This window comes from Pogonomyrmex barbatus, unplaced genomic scaffold (genome assembly GCF_055798465.1).
Source record: "Pogonomyrmex barbatus isolate J1 unplaced genomic scaffold, ASM5579846v1 scaffold17, whole genome shotgun sequence".
NCBI classification, from domain to species: domain Eukaryota; kingdom Metazoa; phylum Arthropoda; class Insecta; order Hymenoptera; family Formicidae; genus Pogonomyrmex; species Pogonomyrmex barbatus.
Genome location: NW_028297113.1, coordinates 4139177 through 4159992, shown reverse-complemented (window position 1 = coordinate 4159992; position 20816 = coordinate 4139177). Strand labels below are relative to the sequence as shown.

The 20816-nt window shown below is 38.4% G+C and overlaps 1 protein-coding gene across 1 annotated transcript in view; it reads left to right on the top strand.

Annotated features, from left to right (window-relative positions):
• Positions 1-20736, top strand: part of cdi (serine/threonine kinase) — a 34438-nt gene extending 13702 nt beyond the window's left edge. Inside the window, exons 3-6 of the mRNA XM_011632869.3 lie at positions 10746-10867; positions 16087-16633; positions 16903-17442; positions 17578-20736. Of these exons, the coding sequence (XP_011631171.2) occupies positions 10746-10867; positions 16087-16633; positions 16903-17442; positions 17578-18102 (1734 nt within the window). The 3' untranslated portion in view covers positions 18103-20736. The remainder of the gene's footprint in view (positions 1-10745; positions 10868-16086; positions 16634-16902; positions 17443-17577) is intronic.
• Positions 20737-20816: the final 80 nt, after the last annotated feature.

Genomic DNA, 20816 nt, shown 5'->3' with positions numbered 1-20816 from the left:
CTTATCGCGCACCGTCTGCATTTCGGCCCCGGGATCGTCTCGCGTAATTGCGCATTACGCAAACCAACGTCCGTTGCGAAATTGTCGTTGTTGCGAGGAAACGAGGTGGTGCCTCCTCGCTTGAACGAGGAAGAGGCCCTCGCGAGAGGCATGCTGAGAGGAACGTGTCTTACGAGATGTTCTCAGCGAGTCGAGAGGAAGAGGAGAAGCGGGAGGAGGAGGAGGAGGAGGGGGGAGAGGGTTCTCTTCCTCTCGTTTGTTCTCCGCCTTCCATTCCACCTACACACGCGTTCTCATCCTCCCTGCTGGCTTAAATCCTTTGATGCGGGTCGCCCGCAGATGCGATAGTAGAATTTCCCTTCGCCGGGGCCTCTCCTCTCGATATCACCGCTCGTCGTTACGTGTTCAATTACGGCTCTCATTCTGCTCGGCCACTCGATGGAAAAAAGACGGTAATCATCATCACGAAATTAGGACTTATCTATTTCTATGAATGGTAATCATTTTCATGTATGTCACTCTCACGTGACTCTTCGCTCCGACGACCAGCTGAAATTTTCTGAGAGACGTTACTCCGTTCGATAGAGAAATATCATTGTCAGTAATACGAGATATTTTTATTAGTTAAAAAGCAGAGCAAAATAAATCTTCCCACTTTATGCACTCGTTGACGGAAAGATCGATTCTAAATTCGTCAAAAAATCAGTAATTTCACTGGAGGAAGTGACGCTTCATTCTCGCATACCTTGTATATACGGCTGTTCCGATCGTGATTTCACCGCCGCGGCATTAATCCTCGATCGGGCGAAAGTCGACGCCAAGGCGATCGGAAGGAATCTTCGTTTCGAACTCTCTTTAATCGCGCTCACCATCGCCGCGGACAAATCGCGTCGCGTCGCCGCGGAATGCAATTATTATCTACGCCGGTAATCCCGTGAGCATTTACGAGCGGTATGCGCGCGAACGACAAGCAAGGACTGGTCCGCTGCTCTGTAGTGAAAACGCAGTGAATTATCGATAATGACACGCATAATGGCTATAGCATAGCGATTATATTGGCGATGCTCGGGGAGTCGGCGGACATGGAAGAGCCGGCTAAGAATGGACGCTCCACCGATCGCACGTGATGATCGGACCGCAGACTCGACGTCGCGGACGTCGCGATGATACGATATGCGAGTGTCTCGCGAGTAATGGGCGAAAGTCAGCTCGCTCGATCGACAACGCGATCCAAGGTAGAGCTTTATAATCGAGTTCGATAATATTTCCTACGAACTTGCCGATGTCCGCATTTAACTCACTTCTACATTTACAAATTTGCGAGATTATAAATTGGAGTTTGTGTAATTTATTTATTTATTTCCAGCGTAGGAAAAAAATTTAGATATCACAGCGAAATTTGGCAGACTTATACATAAGGAATAAAAAAAAAATATAAGAAAAAATATTTTTTAGTACAAAAATACAAGTATAAATAAATGTGTATTGTTACAGGGATTTTTCTTGTTTTTCTTATTTAGAAAAGTTTCAATAGGTTCGAAAGAATATGATATTGAAATTAAAATATAGATTACGTGTGAGATTATGCGTGACATAAAACTGTGCGGTTGCGTTGAAATTGTAGCAATTTCAACTTTATGGCAAATCGCCGAAGCAACGGTTTTCTAAGCGCCATTCGTGCCATTTGCCTGACCGTTTCAGTCGTTCGCATTGCAACATTCACCGCGTTCGCTTAATACGTAATCGCCGCTAATACGAAAATCACGATACAGTTTGCGTTCTTCTAATTTCTCGCCTTATAATTAATTTGAAATACCTTGTGAAACCGTGAGTAAACGGAAAGTAGAAACTTCCTGAAGAGAAGCATTATTTAATTAGTTCCATAGGGAAGCGAATTCGATCGAAAATACAATTATTTTTTTCCGCGATTATTAATCTGTTAAATTATCGTTAAACCCACAACTTGTAGTTAAACTTAATTTGTAATTTTTTAAATTTCATATATTTCACTACTTTTAGATTTAATGTACCTTACTTAAGTAATATTTTTTAAAGATTCTTAAAAGTATATATAACTTAATAAATATATTGTTTTTAAGGGAATGTCGCGCTTGTTGAATTAAAAACGTAAATTCTTAACGGTTTTGTTTGCAACTTTTGATCGAATTAATCAGTAACAGTTATAATTTAATTACATTTTATGACTATGAGGTACTTCATAACTATGTGGAGCGGAAACTTTGCAAATGTCGTATTTCACGGAAATGACGATATTAATTGCGAACTCACGTTCTTCCTAATTATAATTGACAATAGGTAGACATTCCGGATGTTTTAATTACGAAATGAAATTTCATCGACCGTAACTAAGATGTCGAACTGACACCAATTAAAATATAAACCGATAAATGATAATGAAGTAATTATATTTCTTTCGACTTCTCATTGCATGGCCCGAAGAAAAATAATAAATTAAATTTAAAAAAATATTTAAATTGTCTTTAAAAATCTAGAAAAATTCTACATGAAAAAAATTTATGGAAAAATAAATCTTATATTTCATTTCATATTTTACAATATGAAACAACGTTGCATAATTATACAAAAAAAAAAAAAAAAAAAAAGTAAGGCGAGAAGAATGATAAATGTGCTACTGCGCTTCTTAATTCATTCAATTTATTATTCTTTCCTCGCACGATAACTTTCGTTTCCATGTAAAACTATGCGCATTAATCAGAAGGATTTTACAGCGCGAAATATCGAAACGGTCCATATCGCATGAATTTTAATAAATGATTCGAGAGCGGTTTTAACGGTTTCGAAATTCAGCGGGTAGCGAAACGGGGGATTCGGCTGGCATCAGCCTCGGCGTCGGCTCGCGTTCGTCCATCGGAAACGACGACCTTGCCTGTGACTCAAGAGTTCGCAGGCAACACCGGCATTTCCTTCCCCCTCACGCGAGCGAGAATATGCTGGAAGTAGACGAGAAAGCCGGTCACGGCGCGCTGGCCATGGAGTACGAACACTCTCTAATGAGTCTCGCTCGGTCGTTCGCTCGTTTGCCTTCCCCGCGATTCGATTCGTTACCGTTCCCACCTGCGCGACACGTGCGTGTCGACTCGCAGACTTCCGCAGGCAAGGCTGCAAATTGTATCGCGGAGGCGTCCGTCTGCGGCTTGTAAAAACCACTATGCGTTCTAAAAGAGGAAAGGCCGCACTTCCGGTCTACCGGTACCATCCAACTGATACAATTTGTACAAAACCACAGGAATGAAAGAAAATACAGGTCTGCTGATGGAAAATTTAATAATAAACAATTTTAATATAATAATAAAAAGTATTGCTTCATGTAAAATTAAATTTTTGCAAAATTAAATTTTGATTAGATTTTTTTTTTACAGAAAAAAATAATATTCTCCGCTGAGTTCTGTCGTAGTAAAAATATCTCTGCTTTGACTGAGTCAGTCTGCCAGTTTAAGTCAATAAGCCGATGCTGTGAACGATTGTGTTAGTGTAGAAGATTCGTTGATTACTGAGATTGACATCGTTTAAATGTAGGTTGCGCATTTTTATTATGCTTATTCGGGATAATTATAGGTGATCTCACTGTCGGAGACGCGATGGGGATATGGAAGTGACAATCTCGAAATTCTGAGATTACCATTCGCGTGAGACGGTTATCAATTAATCCGATCGTACAACAGCGATAGAGAAACGGAAAGAGCGCGTGAAATCGTCGTTTATTATTTAATAAATATATGCCTGACATGTAAAATGGTAAATGCGCGCGATAAATTTCTCCGCGGCGTGCACGCGTGACAAGCTATCTTCACTACCGTGCATCGTGTCTTTCCGTGATCTTTCCTTTCTAGTTATCGAGATTGTAAATCGATACACGACGAAATTGTCGTTGCATTACGGTATTAATCATTTCCGCCGTTACTTGTCCACTTATCTCACTGTTTCGATCGTTTATTTCTCTCTCGCGGCGTCTCCGAAAAAGTCGACACTTCACATTTTTCACATTTCAATGTCATCGACATTTTTTCTCCTTTTATGACAGACACGTTTAAAACAAATAGAGATTTCTTTAGAGAAACCGTGAGCAATAAAAACGCCGAATAACACGCCACATTACGATTTAGATTATATTTTATTGTCTCTCATTTTTTATATAAATACGAATTGACTTCTGACGTTACGCGGCCTTTGAAATTTGAGATGCTCGGAATACTCGCTTAGTTGCTCGCGTATAAAAACGTGTTTCTTACTTCTGCATTCGTGTCATGATACGCATATGTATGTATGTCCGTGTAGTTCGCATTGCGTGCGATTTATCTGGGTTTTGGTTAATTGTTATATACTTATCAGACGGAAGCGGAATGCATGGTATGTGTTTGGCGAATGTGCATTTCGGTACATTAGCTGAGAAAAAAAAAAGAAAAGGAAACGCTCGAACGCTCTATCTTTCGTTCGCGATCTCTAGAAATAAGGAGAAAGTCCACGAGACACGCGCTGTGAGAAAGAAATCGATCGATATATTGTGCGTTTTATTCGTCCGTCCGTCCGTCCGTTTGTTCATTCGCACGCACGCACGCACGCACGCACGCACGCACGCACGCACGCACGCACGCACGCACGCACGCACGCACGCACGCACGCACGCACGCACGCACGCACGCACGCACGCACGCACGCACGCACGCACGCACGCACGCACGCACGCACGCACGCACGCACGCACGCACGCACGCACGCACGCACGCACGCACGCACGCACGCACGCACGCACGCACGCACGCACGCACGCACGCACGCACGCACGCACGCACGCACGCACGCACGCACGCACGCACGCACGCACGCACGCACGCACGCTCGTCTGAGAAATTCTCATTCATTGTACCTTGTCGTGACCTTGACTATCACTTCCTCCCGACATTTATTCCCGACGTCACGATTATGAATAATCACACGTTTCTCGTTTGCGGGATTAAGAGTCTGTACGCGAGTCGGGTCGAGCGTGCAGTTGACCTTTGCCGCAGCTAATAAAATCTACTTTAACAGATATTTTTCCCGCTTTTGCATTACACGCGCGTTCTGCTTCAAGTTTTAATTAATCATGTTTATCACTTACAAAAAATTGATTTTTATAACGGTCATTGAATATTAACTATTCTGGCATGTTTTAGTCGAGTTTTTTTTTTTTTTTTTTTTTTTTTTTTTTTTTTTTTTTTTTTTTTTTTTTTTTTTAATAAAATTTTCGTTCTTGCGAAATAATCTCGAGTTGCGGTAAATTTGTCGCCGCTGTCGTGACAACGCAAATACAGAGGTAAAGTAAATGTCAAGTGTAAATTAATGTGATATATAATATAAAATGTAAAGTAAACATAAGAAGAAGTTACGCGATATCTTTCAAACGCAAATCTTTATATGTCGTTTATCGTAGAATAATGTCCGACAGTCACGACTACATCATATTCCTCGCGATTGTAGCCATGTATTTCAACGTTTTGCAAACTTGCATTCTCATGAAATCCAATTTTCCGTAATCATACAGGATGTCAGTAGTCACGAAGACACGTATACTTCAATAAACGTTAAATGGAGACATACGGCGATAGAAAGGTCTATCTATGTAGAGCCGTTAGGGAATATTTCGTAAAATTTCAAGTCTTCCTCCTTTTATGTCATCGCCACAACTTGCGTGCAACATATTGAGGCATATAACGCTGTAAATTGGTATCGCTCAAGTATATATTTCTAACTAAAGTTGGCGGTTGGTATACGATAAAAATTACAGCCGTCGTGCCGTTACAGTGCTCGTGTGCTAATCCGCAGAATACATTTGCATGTGAGTGCAGTTAACCTTTAGCAAGCGACCGGCATGTAGATTTCCACTTGAAAAAGTTTGAGTCTAGAAAGTCCCTCGCACGTCCGGTTTCCCGCCATATCGTTTTAATCGGTTTTCGCCACTCCATAATAATAAATATTTATATAGAAATTTTTGAATTTCGAGAAATTCATGTAGAAATGTGTCGAGAATCGTGTCCGCAATTTTTGTAGAATGTTATGTCAATTGCACGCGAAATTAAATGAATAAAATGGAAATATTTTTATATCGCTCTTGTTGTGTCGAAAGTATTTTAAGGTTGTGTTTCGGAGATTAAAGAGAACTTTCTTTTCTAAAGAACTAAAATTCTACCGTAAAATATGTGATAATTTTTTCTAATTAAATAATATGTTTCTCATATTATTCTCATATAGTCTCATATTATTTAATATCGTCACGTAACATTATTAAATTAAAAATAAATATTTAATATTTTGCGAAACGTTTAAGATTCGTATATATATATATTTTCAAGTTTCTATCTCGATTTTGCATTTTCTATTCGACGCTTTTCGTCTCGTGGACTCACTTATAATTAGACGGTTGACTGCGATGGTTGACAGTGATTGCGAACATACGAGGCAGACCTTTGCAGAGAGGGTTTTCGAGCTTACAAAGTCCAGTGCGCTTGCTAATTGGTTCGCTGCTCTTAATTGCACCATAGCTTCCTGGAACGATACTTGATAGATGAAATGTTCGCTCTTCTGTTTGTTCCCTCTATAAAACGAATTTCTTGATGACAGAATCATCTGGAAATTGATAGCGTTATCCAACAAAATTGAATTTTTTCCCATAGAGATAACGAAAATAAATGCGATTTACAAATTTCGCGTAATAGAAATCAATTCGTATTTATCTAAAAATTAGAAACAATAAAACATATATAATTATAAAATGGCGTTATTCCCGTAATACTCACGGTTTCTAAAAATGTCTGTTTGTTTTAAATTTGTTCAGATTTAAAACTGTTTTACATATATAGCTTTCTGATTTTGAAAAATAATTTTGGAAAATGATGACATTTTATTATGAAATATTTATATTTAGTTAATTAATAATATATTTATATTTTGTTTTGAAATTAAAGTAGATGAAATTGTTTTGCAATTGTGAAATTTAAGCACATAAACGAGAAACATAATTTCTTTTTGCTTGATTATAAAAGAATTGAAATTTTTCGCTCCACTTCTTTAAATTAATATCTCTCAGTCACTGTCCTAATGTTTCATTTTCGGGCAACGGGGGCCGGCTTTCCTTTTATTTAATTTTCCTTTTGTACTGATCGTTCATACACATAGCTTCTTCCATGTGTGAATGAAAAGGCGTGAAAGACGTGTTTCGCATTATGTATGCGACGCTCAAGGAGGCATTAATCACTCAGTGCTACAATGTAATTACCGTGCGTGCTTTCTCTCCGCGGTCATAAACACAATGGCGCGTAGTGCGTAGAAAACACGCAAGGCCGAAGCTTTCCAGACAATGGGAATTATTCAAATGAATCGGCACAGTTGACCAATAGCATCGTCCGATTCTCCTATCAATCGACTGGCTAAGCCACCCATGTTGCATTGGCTTCTTTCTCTTTAATGTATATTTTTATCGAGGAGGAAGAAGAGATATTAAATCCTACGCAGATCATCAATCATTCTGCTTTTTTTTTTTATAAAATTTTTTTCTAATTATTTATTAATGAATTGATTAATGAATTTCTAATAATGAAATATATATGTATATTTAAATTAGTAAACGTGATGAAATAATTGACTGATACTCTACCGCTATAAACGTGTTCGAGTATTTTATTCTCATATCTGATATTCTTTTATGAAAAATGAAAATTGAGATATCTGATGGATAATCTGCAAACGCAAGAACGTAAACGTTCTCATTAAGGACCAATCGTTTATTATATATGCGTTGAGGCAGGATCAATTACGTCGTAATTTCGTCGCAATTTGCCCGAATGAATAAATGAAAGTTCACGTCGCGTCGCGTATTAAGAATAATTTATGATAAAATAAATCTTTGGCGTGGAGAAAACGCGGTGAATCGTTTCGACTGCGGCCGACTTATATTTCAAGTATTTTTATTCATTCGGCATGCATAGCATCGCATCATGTGGATGATAAATATTTCCTCATTACGTCCATCCTTTGGTATTTTAATTGAAAATGAAGAAATGTCTGTTCGAAATTTAATATAAATTTTAATTGAAAATGAAGAAAGGTCTGTTCGAAATTTAATATAAAACTTGTATTGAAAACTTGTCATGAGTGAATTGTGAAAAAGAAAATTGAATTAATCAACGAAACATTTTTAACATTTTAAACTTTTATACATACATTCCTAGAATTCTATATCTATATTTTACTTGGAGGAAAACTCGCGAAAAATTGGTTCTGTAAAGAAATCGCGTAAAAAGTTTTCAGGAAATGAGGAAAACGAGCGTGATGAACGCGAATAAACGTATGGCACGTTCGATTTTTCGACCGAGCGAAAAATTTCGAATTAAAATAAAATTCGTCGACGTTAAACGGAGTTTTCTCCCTTTTGCCGTGAAACAGGAACGATTCGCAGTTATTCTGTTTACAGCGGACTCGGACTCGTCACAGTTTGGCTACGACCCAACTGTGGGCCAGCCAAGGCATCGCGAAGGAATCCTGGCCAGATTCTCGGATATTATTCTCGACTTTTTAACTCGCGAAATCTTCATCTCGCAAGCCGACTGCGAGCGAGAGAGAGAGAGAGAGAGGGAGAGAGAGAGAGAGAGAGAGAGAGAGAGAGAGATATTCTCTCACTCTTCTTTCTTCTCTCTCGTGTTTCCTATTTCACGTCTCCATTTTCATCACCTTTCCAGTCTCATCTCCGATTCTTTTTCGAGCTGAGATGAAATTCGAGATGAACGATAAAAGATGTACGAGCACTGGAATGTAAAAGAGTGCATTATGCTTTCAATGCCGAGAGGATCGGCTGGAGGAGTGAGTTGATGTAATCTAGTGGTCCTTAACCTTCCCGGCGTCTCGCATCTTTTAGATTCTCGGAAGATGCTCTCGTCACGAGGAATATGCGTCAAAGTCACGATTTTATCTGTGATGCGAAAAAAAAATATGCTCGAAGATCACTTTTGCATTATTATTTATTCCAAAAAATTTACGACTGCGTTTCTCGAAAGCTCGGTGGGGCAGCTCTCTAATTAGAAACGGTGGACGATAACAAGAATAATTAGCTCTCTTAATGCCTGTGTTTTATATATATATATATATAGTGTTATATATGTCTGTGTAATATACAGTGCGTATATCTTATCAACATAAAAAAAGTTTCTACTAACAGGTTCGTTGATAGATAGATAAAATTTTAACAGTTAGTTTCCTCGACGGGATATCACGTGATATTAATATCTCCTCGTCATAATATGTTTGTTTAATTAAGTCATCCCGAGAAAGAGATTTATTTCTCAATTCATCTTTTTATTTCTCAATTCACCGTGGCACAATACAGGAAGTTGCGAAATTGAATCCTTCCAATATTTCCACGAGAATGTTTTTCTTCGGGGAACCGAAGCTGCTGGTGAACCTGCGATGATCGCACTCATTTAAGCAACCGCGGCAGCTTTCAAAGGCTAATAAAGGAGGCCCGTATGTCCATTTTCGACATTGAACGATGCTGCGGCAATGAGCGGCACGGCCGGCGTCTTTACGTGCGGCATCTTACGCCGGCCAGATGCCGCAGTTTCATTAATAAATTTCTCTTTCGCGAGAATATCGCTTCAGCGTTCTCTCGCGTGTGTTACTCACGCGCCACGTGAAAACGGGGCGACGCGAATCTCCGTTTCGTAGCTCAGCGAGATGAGAAAAGCATCTGTCGTCGTCTCCGAGCTGTTAAGTGATGTACAGGATGTCCCAGAATCTGTTAATATATTATACGCAAAGTATATGAAATTATTGAAGAAAATTTGATCTTTCGCGCTTAAAATGATAAAATGATAAAAAAAATTAATAATAAATCTTTTGATTAATATTCAGTGGATTTTAAAGCGACAGAATTTTAATTTAGAATTTTAATTATTTAGACCTCTGAAGTTAAAGAGATATTGTCAAGAGATATTGTATAATAATAATAATAATAGATTTTCTTACATTTTACGAAAGAATTATTGTGTGATTATAATTTTGACGTGTGATTATAACGTGTGTTTTCGTCGAATTATTAAATATTAAATGATTTTGATGTATCCTGTACTTGTATCAATTTCACGACAAACATATAAACATTTCGCACAGTCATGATGAAATTACCTCGATACATTAAGGTCGTTCTTGCATAGATGTGATTACGAATTATGTAGGCCGGCCTCTATTTTAATCGCGCTTTAGTGAATCATAGAAATTCTATTTTACAATTAAACTTTAGATAGATGAGCACAACATAATACGACAATTGCTCATAAAATCAAATATAGATAAATAATTTGTATATATAACCAAGCATTATTTTAAGCATAATTTTCTTTTATTATATATTAGTATAGAATATATTTTATTTAAATTTTACATAAAATTTTATTGTATCATAAATTCATTTTTTATGTAATTTGATATTTTGAATATTAATTTGTAGCAAAAATATATTCTAAATTTTGGCAAAGATTTTGTTTTGGAATGTCTCAAAATAGTACAATACCAACATGGAACAGCGCTCTTGTGCTTATGACCTCGGCAAAAATCGTAAAGCAAAGAATCGAAACGGTTGCACCGTGCGCATCTGTCGTATGATCTAATGTCAATAACAGCAGGACGTGACGGCACACCGTAATATGTCACTAACCTCCGTGTTTGCTTCGTTTTTTCAGGTTACTCACAAAGTGACGAGTCAGGTGATGGTGCTCAAAATGAATCAGCTGGCGGCGAACAGGCCGAACATGCTCAAGGAAGTCCAGCTCATGAACAAGCTTAGCCATCCGAATATACTCAGGTGAGTGAGGCGCGAATCGAATCCGGTTCACTTTTGCTGGTGAAACTCCGTTTTGCGATTGAAGGAAATCGCTCGACCGTACGTGCCGAATTCAATGACGACGATAAAATAAATTTCTACCCGCTCTGCTTGCCCGCTTAATCCTTGCGGGCAAATACGCATTGTGGCCCTCTTTCGCATGAGTTATTTCAACGCGAGCAAAAATCAAGAATCACGGAAAATAAAACGTGCGCAATGCATTTAATAATAAATGTCTTCTAACTTTCCGATCAAGATTTAACGACATTATTGACGAGTCATTATTGACTATTAAGACATTACGTCTTATCACGTTTCTTTATGACCGACTGATGAGGAGCCTTGAATATGGTTTTGATACTTTATGTAAAATTTATACTTCTTCAAGATATTTATTTTAGCCAATTTACAGCAAAATTCTTGTGCCCACGTCTCAGGTTTGTTTTGTCTTGTCACAAATCAATTTAAGATTTTCTTTCCGACATTGTGCCAATATTTCTGGTACAAGATCCTCGTAGCAAGTGATTCCATGATGTTTGTGAAGCACGTGGCGACCATGTATCTGCAAACAGTTTTAATAATTTATCGTAATCGACACCGATTCAGATTGTTATCTGATCATGTTATCGTGTGTTTGATTTATCATCCGGCGATTATATCGTTGAAATTCCTCTCGCTTGGAAGATCGCTGAAATGCATAAAAAATTAGAAAAAACGGTATTACGCTTTAACTACGCTTGTTACGAAATTACGACATACATCGCCTAGCGGTAACGGCGGTTAACTCGGCACGTTGTACCCGTTGCGAAAATTCTTATTAGGTGCATAGCAGGGAGCAGAATCTAAAGTGCAGAACGCACACAACATCCTTCGCTCCATAGCGTATAAGTGTCACATGAAATGTGTATCCAAATATTGCATTGTGCATGCTTATAGTGTTGTATATTCATTATTTTACGTCTCGAAAGAGAAGGCATTTTATTTCCAATATATATTTTAATTTTAACATTGTAACAAATTTTATTTGCTTCAAAAAATTATTTTTTTACCTAAAAAATTTAATTCCTTTAAAAACAGATTTCAATTACTTATATCTTGAAAATAACTTTAACATTTTCAATAATTAATTTCTAATTTCGCGTCTAAATAATTCCACTTTCTGTCAAATTTGGAAACTTGACTATCGCACATGCCCGCTCATAATGTCTGGTGTAAAATGCGTCACGCGAAATATTCAAAAACGAACCCCTTACCGAGTTTATTTTTCGGAATAAGATATATTTTAGAATGTAATCATGAGACACTTTTAGATTTCTCATCTTTTCTTTCGGAGATCCAACGCTTCTCAGTTATGACATAACGCCGCCGTGCGTTGCTAACGCGACGATGCGTTCGACGGGACGCGCCGCCGCGACGACAACGCATTCCGACGATATAAACGGCTTGGCCCAGATTTGAATACGATGTTTACCCGTCGTGGACCTAGCGGATCTTATTTCTGGCATTTTCCTCGGCGAGGCCTCCGCGAAAACTCCGCGGGATCCTCTCAGGATCCTCCGTTTCCCGCACCGGCTGACTCACCCGTAAAAATAGTTATCATCTTCACTTGCGGCATTTGCGTGCATCGTTACACCCCCGCTCGTTGTGTTGCCGTCGTAATCGGGGTTGCTATAGCGTGATAATGCCTATACGGATGCCTCGCATCAGTTTTAACGGGACGTTATTGACGTTGCGCAAGGTATTCTAAAAAGAGGCATTGGGTATCTCCAAACAGCGCCTGACAAAACATTACTGACGTTAACTTTCAATTTGTTTTATTTGCTTCAATTAAACTTTTAAATTTCTACTCAGGCTTATTGAAATATTTAAAAAGTGTTTCAAAGTGTAGAGAGCATCTTGTCACATTTAAATTATTCGGCTAATTTAAAATCTTTTTTTCCCTAATTTATTGAAAATGTCTTTTATATTATTTTTTTTTATATATACAGTTTCACGAAGCATCGTCGCACCGTTCATCAATGCTTCAGCAAATATTTTATTTTTAAGAAAAACAATAGCTTTCTAATCGACCGCTGCAACTGTACTAATCACACATAATAATGCTCTCTACAATATTATGATATATTTTGCTGCATATTATATATAATGGACAAGACATTTTATGGTATCACTGCTGTGTGTGATAGCAATATTTTCGAGAAATCAGTCGTGAAGTGTCGATGCTGTAACGTTAGAACAGTATCAAGTGTTCAAGCATAATATCGTTACAGCAACATCCCAGTCGTAATTCTTGGAACGAGACCTTCCGGATCAGACAAGCGGCGCATTAGACGTCGCTTTCACGGCGAGAGCGACTGAATGAAAGCAACCGGGCGGTGTCCGAAAATAATCTTCGAGAATAATTTTTGTCCCCCGAACGCGTGCTCTCGATCGATTCGCGTTGCGTGTGCAAACGATCCCTTTTACATAATATTTGGCTTGCGGAAAATGAATTCCTAGCCGCGTGAAAGAGAAAACGCCGCTCTCTCAGCTAAGTAGATAATGACGCGGCATGGTCAGACGGTCGTATCGACCGCCGTGCGCTTGGCATCGGGCTTTCGACTTACGTGGACGTTCGTATTGCGAATCGGAATCACTAGAGGATGAATGCATAATAGCAGATATTCGGTTAACAAACGTGCCGAGCCAACGGAGTGATCTGAAAAGTAAAGAGTTAAAAGAAAGCGGCATTTATTTAGAAAAGATACGTACAATTATCTCTCAGGTGAATCGCTTTTGTTTTCTTTTTTTTTTCCCCCTTTTTATTCGCATTACGCTTGTATCGATGTGTACACTTTCGTTCGCATTATCATTTCGACTTTCACTCTCGCAGCTGGTATAATCTTTGGAAAATTTTTTCCTCTCGCATTACGCCAAGTATCAGTGTTTACTCTTTGAAATTCTTCGATGCGACGTAGTATAAATTAATGCTTCCACATGTGCATCGATCATCGTGCGAGCGGCAAGCTTCGGGAAGCACGAGAAGAGCGACAATTTCTCCTCTTATCTGATCGGCAAAAAAAAAAAAAATGAATCTGGAGCATCGCGTATGCATATCGCCTGTGTTTTACCCGGGAAAAATTCCCCGTCGGAAATTTCTCTTTCGCTCGCGCGTTTGTTTCTCGTCTTCCTTTTTTTTTTTTTTTTCTGTCGCTTGTGGGAGAAACGTCTCGACGTGCTCGGCGAGAAACGCCTCGAAATCGGGACGATACGATGTGTGCAACGACGTGCGATCTTCTCCTCTTCAAGTCTACCATTTATATAGGATCTTTATTTCGGTCTGATGATAACGCAGAGTGCACTCATCGATTAACTTGCGGAAGAAATGTAAGCAAGCAGGATACTTTTCACAATGTAACCGGATTGTTCAACCGCAATCTGAATTTGTTTTGAGATAATTTCTCACTTGTGGTTTTGTTATTTTTCTGACGAAATTAATAACAAAAAAGAACTTATATAATATTATCTCCCGTCAGATTGTCCTTTAGAAGTTAATTATTTAGTATTATTTATATTATGATGAAATTTTTATTATTATTATTATTATTTTATCATGTATAGTTGATCTCTATGTATTCAATACTGATACTTGCTAATTTATATTTTAATTATACATCAGAAAGAGTATATGTGTGTAAAGTTAATGAAAATGTTTACTCATTACGTGTTATAATTAAGTACTGAAAGACTTTTGGTATGATTAATATTCAAACATATTTGTCATTGAATAATATACATTATTGAATATTTAGCAATATTGTTTTACTCGGGAGTATCTTCTGACAAACAAGACCGTGATGATGTTTCCTTGAAACAAAGCGATGTTTAATTCTCTTCAAGGTTTTTATCTAACACATATATAATGGTTATAAAGATAAGGCTGATAAGGATGATATCGCGACGATTAAATTACAATGCACATATTAAAGATGTCTAGACTCTTTAATCATCTTTAAAACACCGCATCTACAGTTAGTTTTATTATTCAGCTACTTTGTGATGAATAGTAAACAATATTTAATAACATTCTCTTGCATTACAGCGAGCAAGATTTTTTTAGACATTATTTTTTTATTCTCTCTTTATCAGATATATTTATTAATAATAATATAGTATTATTATTAATTATCTTTATTTGATTATCCTTATCCAAGTTATAAATTATGCATACTTATATTTTTTATTTATTTTACATTTTGATTTATTTATTCATCTTTGTAGATTCTATTTTGTTTATTATATATAAATTGTTAATTGAAGAAAGTAAGCGTATAATATCATACATTAAAATATGCTACAGTAACGTTATTATGAACGTCACCTTTGCTCTATTCTTTTCATTATCTAATCTCGGCTGGAAATCACTGAATTGATAAAAGTGACGAGTAGTTTTGAATTTGCTTGTGCTTACGGAAGTGCGATGATAAATACCGCTTTATTTTATGATCATTTTAGAATATTGTTCCAACATTGCATTTAAATCTTTAATCTGAGCTTTAAGCTGAGCTTTATGTAACAAATTGTATCCCTTCTTTTATTTCTCCTTTTACGTTTTATAATACGCTTTTAGATAAATTTTATTACATAAATTTTATCAAAGTGAAGAGCTGCCGTCATCAAAACACTTTTCATGTTCTCTTTTTACCTTAAATCCTTTTAACATTTAAATCCTTAAATGTCAAATATGGAACTATGATTACATTTTTATTATGATTTCTACTAAGAGAAGGTGTCATTTAGAAAATAATTACTATTTTATTCTATAAACACTGTAATTCATTTAAAATATCCGTATAAGCAAAAATGGAAGATTGAAAGACAGAGATTAAAGATTAGAAAATTGACAAGCATGTTCTACATTTTAAAATGATTAAAATAATTAAAGAATTTAGATTAGAGTAGAGATTAAAAAGTCTAGATATTCGATACGTGTTTTGCAATTGAATCATCGCGACAGTATCGGCGTTATCTTTGTAATTACCTTACATGCCAGATTGTAAAAATAAAAAGCTTTTAAGATCTATTCCCTATTTTTTTTTTTTTTTTTTTTTTTTTTTTTTTTTTTTAAGATAGCATTGAAACTTTGTTTTATCGTTGCGAACGAGTTGGAATATTTTTCAGTTTAAGGCGCACTTTTTCAAAGATCGATCTCTTCTTCTCAGATTCATGGGAGTGTGCGTGCACGAAGGTCAGCTGCATGCGTTAACGGAGTATATTAACGGCGGCAGCCTGGAACAGCTGATTATGTCGCGACACACGCCGTTACCGCTCCTCGTCCGGATGAACCTGGCGAGGGATGTGGCTCGTGGTATGGCCTACCTACACAGCCGCGGCCTCTTCCACCGCGATCTCACGTCGAAGAACGTGCTGATCAAGAAAGACGAGTGCAGCAACGAGATGACCGCGGTGGTAGGCGACTTTGGACTGGCCGCAAAAATACCAGATCCCAGCACGGGCTATCGGCTCAGCACCGTCGGCAGCCCTTACTGGATGTCGCCCGAATGCCTCAAGGGCCAGTGGTACGATCACAGATCCGACATATTCTCCTTCGGTATCGTCGTGTGCGAGCTGATTGGCCGGGTTCCGGCAGATCCGGACTATTTGCCACGCTCAGATAACTTTGGCCTCGATTACCTGGCCGTGGCGGAGATCTGCGCGGCCGCTGATCCGCCACCCGCCTTTCTTCAACTTGCCTTCAATTGTTGCACGGTGAGTATGATGATCTCTACTAACTGTAAAAACATGCAACGCGGATCCGGTGCGAATGCTCGGAGATTTGTATAGCGACTGCCATCAGAATGAGAATACAATGTACACACGCACGAAGGAGATATCTGGAGATGCGGATGTTTAGTAAATTTTACTATTTGTCGTCGATAAAAGAATTGTGAAAAAATTATGAATTTAATTTATGAATGAATTTTTTTATTCATTAATTTTGCAAACGGATTGTAAATGGTGCGGTTGTTTGTTTTCAGTACGAACCTAAGTCCAGGCCGACCTTTCCGGAAATCACTACCAGCCTGGAGACCATGATAGCGGCCTGCGAAGAAGAACTGAAAAGCAATATCGGTAAACGGCAGTCGACTGTCGATCCAACGCTGATGTCCAGCATGGACGAGATCGCGCGGGAGGGACGCACGACGAAGCGGCGTACCGCGAAGCTCAGAAGTCAATCGGCAGACGCGCGAGGTTGCGATAATGCGACACCATCGGATAAGGCAAGATGCCATTCCGCCAGGCGAGTAGCTGAGCTTGCCAGCCGACGGGATCCGCATTATAGGCCCGTGACGGCTAATCCATTTCACGCATTGGGCGGCGTCAAGAAAATCCTTGGCGATTTGTTCTCCAGCTGCTTGGAGCTACCCTCGTTGGAGGACGTGCGACCAAGCGTCACGGATAGCGCGTGCGGCAAATTCAAGCCGGCGCAGAACGATAGTATTTCCAAGATCTTGGATAGGAAGAAGCCGAGCTCCGAACCGAGCAGTCCTACCGCCAGGAAAAAATGGGAGAGAAAGGTAAATGCACAAATTGATTGTAAATGATGATCGAGCGCAATTATTTGATTTTGAAAAGAATTTATACATTGCATTATAGAAATGTTGATTATTACAAACGTTTGAAATTGTATTGTGTTATTATATCATTTTCAGGTCGCTATCAAGGTAGGTGCAGCGAGCATGTTCGCTCATCCGCTTTTCCGGGACGGAAGTCCCGGGAGTTGGGAGCCGCGAAGACGCGGCAGCTGCGAATCGGGTTTCTGGAGTTGCGTCGGTGAAGATCTGAGTCCAGAGCCACCGAATAGACGGCATACATCGACTCTCAGCAGTTCAGCAGCAAGTAGTTTGTTCCTGCTAGACGATCATCGAACTAGTTCGATTTACACGGATTCCTCCGAGGATATTGCCAGCTTAGGTGGCGGCGATTCCTGTTGGGAGGACCGACTGAATGGTATTGGCTCATCAAGCAAAACCATCTCGAAAATTGTCGAATACTTTGAAAGGAAGCAAGCAGGTAGATTTGGCGATCACGGCGATACCGCTGCTCCCAGCCGTCTGACCCTGTTACGGGCCAGTTTAGAAGGGCCCGTTCCTATTAGCAGCATCTCAGCCGCGCAACGACTGGTCGTGTGCGAAGGTGCCGTGCGCAGTAAACTTGCGTTATTCGACAAGAAGTGATATTACGCGTGAGTCGCTTGGGGATTTCGTATCGTCTTCCTTCGATGCTCAAGCAGCACTCGCGTGAATAGAACCGTGAATGAAACGCGATACAGGTCTCGGAAAGGATTTGACAGAGGTTTGTCGTCATGTGCGATGACGGCGAAAATTTTGGAATGTTATGCGATAATTAACATGTTTCTTACGTGTAGTTGAGAGTGAAGAACAAATGGTTACATTAAAGATAGTAGCAATTGGGCTTATTGCGCATAAAAGATTAGAGCGGAAAAGGGGATTATACAATATCGGCGTTATTCGTGATTTTTGTAGGCAGGATAGCTGATAACACGCGTGCGGCGTGCTTACGGACACTTCTCTAAAAACTTAGTAACCTGACTGTGATGCTTTTTGATAATCTACATACATACATACATACATACATTATTGAACTGTACGACTGAAATTTGGCGGAGCCATCAATACAGGATCTTTTATACGCAACACGAGTTGCGTTTCAATTTGGCTACAACGATACACCGTTTGGAAAAGATAGGGAAGGAGAAGAGAGTACGAAGCAATAGCGAATTTAAAAAAAAAAACTGTGTTTGAGATTAGCACCGAGAGTAACGCTAATCATTTGCTTGCGATCGACACATTTTGCAGTGCCTCGCAGTTCCTAGTAGCCATCTCCGTCCTTATGCACACGAATCATGGGTATTACCAATCACCGTAAAGGTAGCTATACAGATTGACGAGTATAAGGGCGAGTGACTTTTTTTTTTATAAAATAGGCGAATCACCAGGCCAAAGGTTCTTATCTCGCCATTCTTAATTTTTTGGTTGTTAACTTTACCGAATTGTCTCATGTTTCTTTTTTTTTTTTTTTTTTTTTTTTTTGTAATATGTTTTTAATAGTCGTATCAATTTTTATTTTTTGTATTAAGGATTCGTTGACTTGTTACTACAGTCACGCTGGATTTATTTTCATTGTATGCATTGAGATCAACTAAGTTTTATTATATGATCATATTTAACAGAAGTTTAAAGCTTTCCTTTTTAATTAATAAAATAATTTAAATCTTAGTTGTGACTGTCATAAAATGTATTTTCTCTGATAAATATCGGAAATTATTATTTATCAGGAAAAAAATTTATTATAAAAATATTCATTCAATTGAAGTTTATTCGAGAGTGACAACGGTGCAGAAATTTATTCAATGTATCCAAGACAGAAATTTGTATAATTTTTTCTTCTAATATCATCTAGCAAGCTGCAGTAAGAGGTCAGGAGGATGCCCTTAAATTCCATATCTACAGAGGCCTACATCATACAAGATCCGTATTTGTGGGATTTTCATTTTGTTTTCGACGTACCGATATTGATGTAGCGCAAAGTTCATCATTGTTGCTACATATTTTTTCAGTGATTCGCAATTTTGCGTATCGTGGTGTTAATCCAGCTCGGGATGCGCGATACAAAGTGCCGGAGATATATAATGATAATGCATATATACATATATTTTTTTCTTGGCAGAGATACACCGTGTCCTGAATATTCTTGTTGACGTGTTGCGCATAGCCGAGAGAGTTTGTCCACTTTAAAAAAGAGAATATATGAAACTGATCTAGTCAGTGTATTAATATGGCGGCCTTATCTTTTGTACGTTGTAGCGCTAAAACATGTAGTATTTAAGATTGAAATGACGTGAAATGAGTGCAAGATGAAATCAGACGAGATAAAAACCCTGATTGCGCGCGATACTCTCCACCTTTTTTTTTTTTAATCGGTACATTTATATACAGCGATACAATCGGTACATTTATATAGTGAAAAAGTAAGAGTGAGAACGTGTGAAACGGGATGAGCGAGTAAAGATGCGTTGCATTGAAGTTGCATTACATACACCCGTATGTATGCATATGCATGCGTTGCAGAAAGAAAGTGTACACGTCCAAAACGCGATATCTATTTAGGTAGCTACGACTTTCACATATATAATCGTTTTGTCGCTCGAACGGCAAGTCGAACCAAATCTATGATTATAGAGTGATAGACTAATATGACGATATCTTTTTACTTGTCGAAGTTCGCTCACGGGTTTACTCCATAAGACTGTGCGTTCGTTATGTAATATATCATATGTAAATAGAGAAGCTCGAAATCGCGTCAACGATATTCGCAGTCTCTTCCTCCTCGTACAATATGATGCGCACATTTCGTGCGCACAGAGTCTTCTCTTTGCGTTTTTTCTTTATTTTTATTTTTAATTTTCGCTCGAATCGAGGCCTTTTTTTCCTCCTCGATGCGTCAATCGGTACCTGAAAACAGTCGAAGCGAAGGAAGGACTGCGAACGAGTTAGTTCTTAAGTGTGCGGACATATCAGGAGTATGGGCATATCCTGAGAATCAACCCGATCGATAAAGGGCAATAAATATGTGGTTTACGAGTGAGAATTATGGGATTCGTATTGTGAGTGCGTGAGCGTATGAATGTTGAAGAACGAGAGAGAGTGAGAGAAAGAGAAAATAAAAACGCGAAATTAGTAGATCGAGAGGCGCATTTTAAAAAAAAAAAAGATATGGGTTATTTATTTTAAGTAAAAACAGTTATATTAAAGATTATATATATAAATCTATATATAAATCTACGCAAACGTCGTCTCTTCCATACTTTTCAACTGTTTTCTAGGATCTACGGTTGCTACCGTTGTAGTTACACGTAGTCCCGTATCTT